At 35.4% G+C, this 11,522-nt stretch overlaps 1 protein-coding gene across 1 annotated transcript in view; it reads right to left on the bottom strand.

Annotated features, from left to right (window-relative positions):
* Positions 1-2,840: 2,840 nt before the first annotated feature.
* LOC112047392 (uncharacterized) overlaps positions 2,841-11,522 on the bottom strand; it is a 174,571-nt gene continuing 165,889 nt past the window's right edge. Inside the window, exons 6-7 of the mRNA XM_024084505.2 lie at positions 8,530-8,874; positions 2,841-7,859 (exon numbers count right to left, since the gene is read on the bottom strand). Of these exons, the coding sequence (XP_023940273.2) occupies positions 7,520-7,859; positions 8,530-8,874 (685 nt within the window). The 3' untranslated portion in view covers positions 2,841-7,519. The remainder of the gene's footprint in view (positions 7,860-8,529; positions 8,875-11,522) is intronic.

Raw genomic sequence — 11,522 nt, 5'->3', positions numbered from 1 at the left:
TATACGCATCACAAAAATTTGTTGATTGGAACTTATCCCAGATAAGTCATTAATTATATGGGCCCTACATATTATTAAGGGTAATCGCCCAATAATTGCCGGAACGATATTAGCCATTTATTGCCTTACCCTACATTTAAGGTCACAGTTTAATGAGTTGTATTAATAGTCCATTTTATTTTATCTACGGACAGCAGAGTGTGGGCCTTGGTAGTAAACATTGTAAAACAAGTTATTTTGCTGATTTAAATATATTTTATGGTATGTTATAATGACCGTTTGAATGGCCTGCCGAACTTTCTTCTTGCGAGAGTAAAAGTAAGGTGTTTAGAGATTAGAACCATTGTATCTAGGGGGGGGGGGGGGGGGGGGGGCAGCTATAGCTTCCCTTCTCAACTCACATCCCGCTCTGCTCCTATCGCATAATTATAGAGCTCAAGTAACAAGTAAATACGGTATTACGGTAAGTTCGATGCGCCCATGTTTAGAACCACCACTCTGCTTCAATGCAAGTTGGCGGGCTTAGTGTCATGTTTGACTCTGACGATGAGTATCAGACGTTAATTGTCCAGTATTGACGACATACCGTGCTCTCCGAGGCACAGGAATGTCATGATATCCAATATTGACGACTTACCGTGCTCTCCGAGGCACGGGAATGTCATGATATCCAGTATTGACGACTTACCGTGCTCTCCGAGGCACAGGGATGTCACCCACTAAGTTTTCTAAATCCGGGCTGCTACTGAGAATGTCTTGGAAAAAGAAAACCTCCAAATTTTGACGGCCTCCTTGGCGTAGTGGATTTACAAGACGGAGGTCCTGACCTCAAACCTGGGACCTTAATATGTAAAGCCAAACATGCTTACTACGATGCCGTCAATCGATGTACTTACATAAATAATTTCGTTTTGCATATACATTTTTACATTACATTTCAGCATGGCGCTTGATTACAATATAATTTGTATATAAAATAAATACATAATATAAAAACGTACTATTTAAACTAAGTCCCTTTATCACCCTTATCACATAATCTTAGAGTTCATTTTTGTATGACATTTCTTATAATAAGTTTGGTAGCAACCAATTTATTTATGCAGTTTCCTTACCTTTAACATATATGAAATAAAGTTGTTTTTTCTATAAACAAGGTTTATTTATGTTGGTTTCCACGCAGGTTGTTGGTTGTTTGCACGCGGTTGCCATGACAACTGACAGGTATCTGGAAGTTGGCGTGGTCAAGTGATTTGACCAACGGTCGTTGACTCGTAGTTAAACAGATTTGTTTAGAGGTTAATAACTCAGGTAAATGTAAATCTGATTCTGAAAAAGATTTGCTTTATTTTCAATTAGGAACCAATTTTCAGATTACGAGTATAATATGATTATTTGTTTGTCTATACTAATATTATAAAGCTGAAGAGTTTGTTTGTTTGTTTGATTGAACGCGCCAATCTCAGGAGCTACTGGTCCGATTTGAAAAAATCTTTCAGTGTTAGATAGCCCATTTATCAAGGAAGGCTATAAGCTATATATTATCCCCATATTCCTACGGGAACGGGTGAAACCGCGCGGTGTCAGCTAGTCTTAATATATAAACGTGAAAGGACATCACGAAATCTCGAAAACCGCTTGATGTACAAAGCTGAAATTTGGCAGGGAGGTAGTTTATCGTTATTAGATATCCGCTAAGAACGGATTTTGCGATAGGGCCGGATTAAAGACGTCTAAGGGCAGTCCAAGTCGCGGGCGTCCGCTAGTTAAATTTATGTATAGATAACTTAATATAAAACAATATAATTAAGGGTTGCTTAGACCCTTATTCCCTGTCACCCCAGTGTACAGTACCTCTGCCTTCGATTTAGAGGGCGTAGGTTCGATTCGGGGCATACATCTCCAATTTTCCATATAAGTGCATTTTAAGAAATTACATATCACTTGTCTCAAACTGTGAAGGAAACATATCGTTAGGAACCTACATACCAGAGAATTTTCTCAATATTTTTCATTTTTTTTTTATTCTTTACAAGTTAGCCCTTGACTACAATCTCACCTGATGGTAAGTGATGTTGCAGTCTAAGATGGAAGCGGGCTAACTTGTTAGGAGGAGGATGAAAATCCACACCCCTTTTGGTTTCTACACGGCATCGTACCGGAACGCTAAATCGCTTGGCGGTACGTCTTTGCCGGTAGGGTGGTAACTAGCCACGGCCCAAGCCTCCCACCAGCCAGACCTGAACAAATTAAGAAAATCTCAATCTGCCCAGCCGGGGATCGAACCCAGGACCTCCGTTTTGTAAATCCACCGCGCATACCACTGCGCCACGGAGGCCGTCAATTCTCTAAGTGTGTGAAGTCTGCCAATCCGCATATGGCCAGCGTGGTGGACTAAGGCCTAACCCCTTATTTGAGAGGAGACTCGTACTCAGCCGCAAGCCGAATCTAGGTTGAAATGATACACAGGTAGGTAGTGATCGAATGGGACAAACATAATTCAATTAAAAATGCCTCGTTTTTTGTCTCATCACTACAAAGACAAACAGTTGGCATAATCTTGAAACAGCGCAGAACCTTGTGCGCCAGTTCGAAGTTACATCGTCCATGCGATCACGACCTGTCAGAAACGCAATCTCTGAGCGGCCAGAAATTAGGTATTCTTCATGGATATCGATAGCTTAGCGTTTTATGTTCAGTGGTCTTACAGGTGGATGCTAGCGCGCTGCTCGGCCATTCTCCACTATGACGGTACAACGTCGAAACAAACCATTTCGTTGTTCAGTTTAGCTATTCGACATTAGATGGCGCTGATAAAGTTTCATGAAAATAAAAATACCTTGCAGTATTCAGATGCTTTTTATTTTCCTTAAAATCTACAATGAAAGTAATTAGAACTACGTTATACAATTTTGATTATATATTCTTTAAATTTATGAGTACAAATGTGTCACTTGATGTTTTCAAACTTTTCAACTTTGGACCATTTTACTAGTATTTATTATAAAAGTCAATAATTTAACTTAGATAGTTAAAGTCATTAATTTATGGAGAAAGTAATACTATTTCATGTAACGTACTTATTTAAAATCTATTACAGATTGGACTAGTATTAAAATTAATTTTATATCTTACAAAATATTGACAAGTGTGCAGCACTGTAAAGATATTTCACATAGAATTTGTAATAATTTTTACAGCCGCATTTTTGATATTTTAAAACATATTGGTACGAAAAACGGTAATGAACGTTATTTCTACAGATTAAATAATTATATTAGTGTTTAAAATACATAATGTTGGATGCTTGGAATTAGGAAAACTATTGTTTTTTTAAACTTTTATTTATATACTAGTAACGCCATCTTTTCGTAGATAGGGAAACATACGTTATTCAAAAGATTATTTTTTTTGGTACAAAATCTAAGAGTTGAGTTTTTTATAACGGCTCATCTACACTGGCGGTCATGATGGACGAATACAACCGAGTAAGTAGATGGCAAATTCACATTTGTTTGTCCATGATCGGTTTTTAAAATGAAATTACTGTCACAAATTGGGTGAACAAACAGTTAGGCAATAATGGTCAATCATACCAAATTCTGTGGTCATCTTTTGATGGTCACTAGCGTGACCACACCTAGCAGTTAAGCAGGTTAAGTAGGTATAAGCAAGTAGGTTGAACCAATATTTCAACCAACTTATGTATAGTTATAAAGAAAAGTGTTAAACGAATGAATTTTTGGTTGCTTGAAAAAGATACAAAAGCTTAAGGCTCGAAAACTATATATAATAGTAGGTACGTATTTAATACATTGTACCGTATAAGATCAAGCTAATGTTGAAAATAATAAACTAACATTACTTACTCGTATGTAGAAAGTAAACTAAGTAGGTTTACAACTTTTAATAAATTACACTTGTCAAATTATTTTAATATTATTTTTAAATGCGAGGACAAAGATATTGGCACTACAATGATAACTAAGAAGTTTCAGTATAATATTATATTTTTTTTAACTTACAGTTCGCGCCGCAAAAGTTGGTAACCTGATAATTCAGTTTTACTTTACAAATCCCTGATTTAGATCAACTGAACATAGGGTAAAGTCATCTATATTTTACATTATATAATTTGGCGCCTTCTTCGCCACAGTTTCGGCGCGCTAGTGACATGTCCATAGTAGAAAATCTTTCTGCAAAGCTCAATAATTCAGACTCAGGACTCGAATCACAGAAATCGTGACCCGAAGCCACATAGGCGAACCACTGTACAACAACAAGCTGTTGTTCCAGTGGTTAGCTAGGTGGTTAGTTTAGGTGGTTAGCCTAGGTGGTTATCGTAGATGGTTAGTACAGCCTAAGTGGTAGGTAGGTAGGGAGAGTGGTAAATGGTAGTTAATAAAATCAGTTTCCCCAACTTTTACGGCACATTGTTGAAGCATACATTGGAACGTATGAACGTATGATATTAATACTTATTTTAATTTTAATGTTATTAACTTAAAGTAGATTTAATTAAGCAAATGCCAATATGAAGTACGACTTCATTTCGTATTGTCATAAATACACTTACATCAATGAGAATGGCAGCGTTATTTTGTTAATAATAATAATGTATCTATTAATCTATAATTTATGTTCTTTAAAAAAAATGTACATATTTCTAGCAATTTTGTTTTAAAATAAAAAAAAGTTATAATTCTAATATGTACGAAAAAAATGAGTCGTTAGGTTATTTAATTTTTGGCGAATTATTGTTAGTCCACGTTTGTAATTTTAGACAATATTCCCAACTAATATAATTAATCAGAGTGATTTTTTGTATGTCACGCTTTCACGCTTACACCCGTTTTAAAAATTCTTTCACTAATTTTATGCTACTATTACTAGCGAGTAACGCAGTCATGGATGAAATCCTGGGCACACAGCTACTATAGAAACAAAACAGCTTTACGTTAACAATTCAAAATTAACTATTGCTTTTAATTAAATACTAGCTGATGTTGTGCGGTTTCACCTGCGTGGTTCCCGTTCTTGTAGGAATAATGTATAGCCTGTAGCCTTCCTCGATAAATAAGCTATCTAACACTGAAAGAATTTTTCAAATCGGACCTGTAGTTCCCGAGATTAGCGCGTTCAAACATAACTAACAAACAAACTCTTCAGCTTTATAATATTAGTATAGAAGTATAGATTTTACACAATGACTTTAAAAGCAGAAAGGTGTTTAAAAAAGTCGAGTATTTACGAAAATATTAAAATAACATCATTATTGGTGGTAGTTCTACTGGTAGGAACGTAGGCTCGACCGAAGCCACTGCGTCCCGGTAAATTACAGGGATACTCCTACAAAAACAAGTGTGGACTGTATTCTCAATTGTATAATGCAAATAATCGTTATTTTTTTATATAAATGCTTACGTTCGTACAACTTTTGAATTAGCTTACTGACTAGACTTACACTACGTAATTTTGATGATTTTAAATTAGGGTTTAGTGCGTTAAAATGTCTAAGCTAACTTAAAATTAAAATTCTGTTTCACATTTTCAAAGGTCTCAACACACATATCAGAGCTCACTGGGCTCGAGAAATAGCGAGAAAACTACAGACGTGCAAAATTTAATGCATAGGAATTATATGCAATTATTTATATTGAAAATGATACATCTGCGTAGACCACAAAGATGCAAATAATATTTGTATTAAATAGAAATACAAGGCAGCGTTCAGACGATGTTGCATTTGTGTTTACGTCGATAACATCCCGTCTGAACATCACCTTAAAATATCACAGACTAAAGAAAAAAACAGACAGGCAATTTGGAAAAATATTTAAACTGTTTAAAAATAACTGATGAATGCCTATAACCTGACCTATACTTAGGTCGTATTTTCTTTTAGTACAAACTAGGAATTATAAAAAGATAAAAAAAAATTAACATTTCATATATGAAATAGGGACAAAATAATAATAGTTAACACAATATTTCTAATAAGGGCCAACACACATAAATGTTCGGAAACCTAATGATAATTTTAATTTCATTTTAAATAATATTTGTTTTTGCCAAGATACCTACGTCCATTTTTTACTCTAGAGTGTGTTAAACATACATTATCAGGATAAAATTGCAAACTGTTTGCAGAACTGCAATAAACTGCAACTCTACATCTAAAGCTTGAAGTTTAAATACAGTTACCAATAAACTCTTAATAATACATAAACACAATCATAATAAATTAGATTGTTTGACAGCCTAAGACTTAGTACACACGATGTTGTAATTAAGTGTTCACTTGATATTTCACAGTCATCTTAACATTACACAAAAATATATTTTATAAAAAATAAATACTCGTTGTAAATAAATATAGGTCACGTACACACTAGTAATCGGCTACCATACTAACAAATCGCATATGTAGGCCGGTCAGCCTTATATCCATACAATTGGAATTGCAAGACTACGAAAATTTTATAGTATAGTTTAAAATGTGCAGAATAAGTATGAAAATCCAAAATTTTATATTTAATAATTATTTTACTACTATAATTTCTTATTTAAAAAGGTTTGATTACATTTTTGTGCCATAATATTTTGCAAATATAAAATGGAAATGAAAATAGATTGCCTGTTGCAATCTATTTTCTCAGATATAATAAGACTTTTCATAATCTTTGAGCAAAAATAAATAGATGCGTCAGTTGGCCGATAATAAAAAGTAGTCATGCACGTGTAGACTAAATTTAATAAAGATCTTTGCGTATTGGGTGGGCTTTGTGGAGAAAATAAAACGAGATAGTTTAAATGTCACCTTTAGCCACTTTGCGATTAAATAACAGTAAAAATATTCGAAAGCGTTGAATATTTTTTTTTAAAAGCAAAAAAAATCCAACCAATGGTAACGCTTGAAGAAGAAACGCTTGCAGAAGTGCTAAAAGCTTTAGGAATTCGAAGCGTAAAGATAAAAAAAAAAATATATAGCAGAGGATTTTAAATAGATATAGGGTTTTGAGAAACATATTAACTTTCAGGTAATATGCGGCGTCTACAGAAATCAGAACCTTACTGTACTATTGTGCATCGCTTATAAATGAGCATTACATTTAATTATGATGTCGTAAAGAAAAACTGCACTAACTAATACAGGAACAAACTTCTAAAAATAACGAAATCTTACTTCACAACTGTAAAAAGTATTCAGAAACGACTTATAGCTTGTAAAAAAACTTGATTCCAGAAGAAATACCTATTATTACAATATGAAATGTCCAAGTAAATCGTATAAAAGTATAGTTAGTCTAATTTTGGAAGTTCGTTTGGTTTTAAATGTATTTATTAAATATTAGTAGTAAGTAGACAGTAGACGGAGTGTCTTTAACAAAACAAGGCTTCAGTTTAAACAAACGCGCTTGGTTCATGTTATTACATCCAAAACGAAACGGACTTCTAAATAGATTGACTATACTGAGAGTTCCGGCTAAAGATTCCCAAAAACTATATACCCTATCTATTACCAAATACCGCGGGTTGGTCTCGGCAACACAACTGGTGCAGGCGGAGGCATCATATCAAACTCTTCCACTATGGTCTTAGGATGAAGAGCGCTGATGTTGTTGTCAACGGTGTAAGTCCTGGCGTGTGTGCGGACCATAGCCGGCGGGGCGTCGTTGACTAGCCATTCCTCTTTGTCGCGCAGTCGCTTGCGTCGTGCGATTTGTCGGTCGCGCATGTGTTGCAGTCGCGAGAGATGGCCGTTGATCTGCTGCGGGCTGAGGCCGGTGCGACCGGAGCGGAGTATGTTGACGTTGTGCTGGTACGAGCCTTCGGGGTCGCGCCTGTTCCATCGGTAACTGCAATTAGAGGATTACGAATCAGTTTTATTGCTCTTAGTTCGAAAATACGATGGGTGTTTTTGTTCTTTTTAACCGCCTTTTTGTTCTTTTTGACCGACATCAAAAAAAGGAAGAGGTTAGACGCATATATTTTTTTAATGTTTGTTACCCCATAACTTTATCATTTATTAACCAATTTTGAAATATCTTTTTTTGTTTGAAAGAGTATACTTCCAGATTGGTCCCATTTAATTTAGACGAAAATTGTTTAAGTAATTTTGTGTTAACATTAAAATAACTGATATTCGCCTTTAGTTGGTTCCATTTTTATGTTAAAAAGATCATTACAAGTTCTAACCAAACCGAATCTACAGGTTATACTATAGCGGAAACAACATAATAAATTATAAGTAAAATCCATGCGCACTTTATCAAGTAGGTATAGCTTTTTATACGGCAGACATGTCGAACGCAGTTCGAGCGAAGAAATAGAAATAGAAGACTTCTAGTCCTTGCGAATACGAACATTGAATCTAGATTCTTTCTTCTTGATTCTATGTACTTTATTTAAAGTTAAATATATCTACTTTAAGCCATATTTGAAAGGCTTTCATTGTCTATAGATAGAATTTTTATCTTTATCTGTTAAAGAAGTAGAGTGCAGAGTATTGCTGAAAGAGATACATACCCTGGGAATGGTCTCTTAAGCTTTCTCTGAGCGTTAGGCCGCGACCGCTTCCTCAGCTCATTAGGCCGTAGGTCGTAGACCCTCGGGTTGTTGCGTATCGGGTTCTTCTGGGCTTTTCGCGAAGTTGGTTGCAGATTGTTGGATTTGGGGTTCAAAATGGGATTGCTGGTGACATCATTCGTTCGAGGATCCTCCTCCTTGCTGACGCTCGGTACTGTGATCTCGTTGATCTTGCCCATCCGCTGGTACCTTCGGCGAAGGCCTTTCAGCTTGGACTGGGGGACCTTCTGCAGTCTCGTTTGGCAGATGAACTGTAGAGGCTCGAAGCATCTCTGCGGTGCCCACCTGGAAATGAAAATACAAAGGCTTTTAAAAAAAGTTTACATATGCATCTTTCCTTGTTTTATTGTAAGTTTAATTAAGTATATAAATAAACAGGCAAGTTGTCATTGTCTATTTTGTAAGTCCAGTTAGCCTTTGTAGGCCCTAAGTAAAGAAATTCTCAGTAGCCCAGAGGTGAGAAGTTGCTGATTTTAATCCCCCGTGTTGGGCCTCCGATTATAAATTGACAGATACATCGATACATTTTATGAAGCCTGGCTATACTTGTATTTAGAGATATGTAACGATGCCAAATAAAGCTTTTGGAAGCTTGAATTGTAAAGCTGGCAGAATAAAACGATGTAGGTTTTTAGCTCCAAAACTTGAAACAGCAAAAAAATACGCAGCTTTTGTAATACTACATAAGGCATTTTAGAAACAAATTGAAGTACTTTAGTTACCACCCAGCCTGTAACACTTCAGGCAATCGATGCAAAACAGTTTAATCAGATCAATTGAGAAAGGTGATTGTAAACTCGCATCTGCTCATAAATGCGAATTGGCGCGCGGGTCAGTCCCGTTGACATTTAATTTACACTCTACTTTGAAATTCATGATACAATGTACCTAGACTATGTTAACGTAGAATAACTAATTTTAGTACCTACTGAACACTATTTATCAAAGAGTGAGAATTAGATAGATAGTGCAACGAAATTTTAACGTTATTGGATTTCATCGTAAACGGCACTACAAAACAGGCTAGTATAGACAAAAAGCGAAAATGTGACATAGTTGTAAAATGCTTGACTTTGCTGAGTTTCGATGTAATTTAACACCTGTTTGATATTTATTGTGATCAAGAGTTTTATCTAAATAGAATGTAATATGGTTGCTAGATTCTGTACTGTTTATTAACAATAATACATGTTACCTTAGATTGTTAATTAGTCTGGTAGAGCGGACATACTCCTATCCTTATTGAAAATGTGTCAAAGGGATCCATTTAAAACCATTGTTCGACAAGGAGAAGCCTTCAAGACTGTGGGTTAATTACTTATCATTGTCACGACCAAGAACTCCGTGGCTTTTGATGCTTTTAGATGTTGTGTGATCATCATAAGTACGTTTAGCATTCGTGAATAAGCCTGTCATCGATGGAAATAACCAATAACGTCGCATCACACGTCTCAAGCTCATCACAGAACTAATCAAATCAATTGAGCGAACGTCTAAAGGGAAACTATTCACGTATATAATATGAATGGACGTGAGGGTCAACCAGTTTGACATTTAATTTACACTTCGCTTCCAAGCATTCACACACTTCGTCACATATTGTCCATTGTTCGCATCGGATCTAAATTAGAAATCTGACTCTCACTAGTACCGAACACAAAATATAATAAACATGTTGAATTTATAGGCGCTATTTCGAATTTCTGAGAACGCCGCATGTGTCATGTCTACATTGTATTCGTAATCTTTGAATAGGTTCAGGCAGAAATTAATTTTCATAATTTCGTGTTTTTGACCTACTTTAAAAGCCAGCCAATTAAGGTCCTTGGGCCCAGAAACAAAATATTTATTCATGACCATAATGCTCAAAGTTTTTGTAGGTATGTGATATTTATAGCGTTTTTATGAAAGTAGCAAACCATGATAATGGGGCATTTGCCTTTTTCTAGAATTCGATTAGCTTTTAGCGTTTTCTGTTATGTGCTAAAATTTTACCGTCAAAGTTACCTCTTAATTTTAATTATATTTCTTTAGCTTAAATCGGCTAGTAGTCGGTTTATATTTAATGTCTCTAATATTATTTATTAGCGTCTGATTTTTAAAATAATAAACATTGATAGTCCGGGATTCGTAGAACATTTTTTACTCAGTAACTCAGTAACCATAATCGAGAATTTTTGAAAATAAAAAAGTTGATCGTCTCATCGAGATGAAGCTACACACGAAAAATTTACATGATAGCAATCAGAGGGCCTGGTGGCAGTTTAATACTGTTACTATCGCGCTAACGTAAACGCGAATTTCTAAGGAATTGAAACAGCGCAATCTAGTGGCACTACTGCAAAACTGTTTCAATTCCATATAAAAAGGCGTTTACTTTAACGCGATAGTAACAGTATGAAAATATTGAAAACTCCCACTAGGCACACAGTTGTACAAAATGTTCTACAGATCCCTGACTATGACCACCCCTTCATTCACAATACGATCCTCCGTTTTGAATCAAATCGCATCCCCTACGTCTAAATTTGTTTCGGATTACAGCAATCCCTAAATGAGTTTACCGATCACATCGCCATCTGCGTTCAGGAATTAAGGCCAACAATGGGCCGATGGGCCATTCGGACACGTTCGCCAGAACAACATTAAACTTTATTGCGATTTGTCGTATGGCTCTTTGTTACGACAATAATGGTTAGCCAATCGGTTTTATTTTAATATTTCGTGTTGCACAAGTCATAGGCGTGGGCGTTATTGAATAGTTTTTGATAGATGCAAACACCAACCTGATGTTACGTGTTCATATCCGGCCAATAATTAATTAAACTATCTACCAATTTAAAAAAAAGCATCAAATCAATCATTAAGAGAAATCAAAGATTTTGTGTGGTGTAGTGTGTGAAAATTCTTTTGTGGGATTATGATATTTTTTT

Source organism: Bicyclus anynana, chromosome 7 (genome assembly GCF_947172395.1).
Source record: "Bicyclus anynana chromosome 7, ilBicAnyn1.1, whole genome shotgun sequence".
Classification (NCBI taxonomy): Eukaryota; Metazoa; Arthropoda; class Insecta; order Lepidoptera; family Nymphalidae; genus Bicyclus; species Bicyclus anynana.
This window is presented reverse-complemented; position numbering and strand designations above follow the sequence as displayed.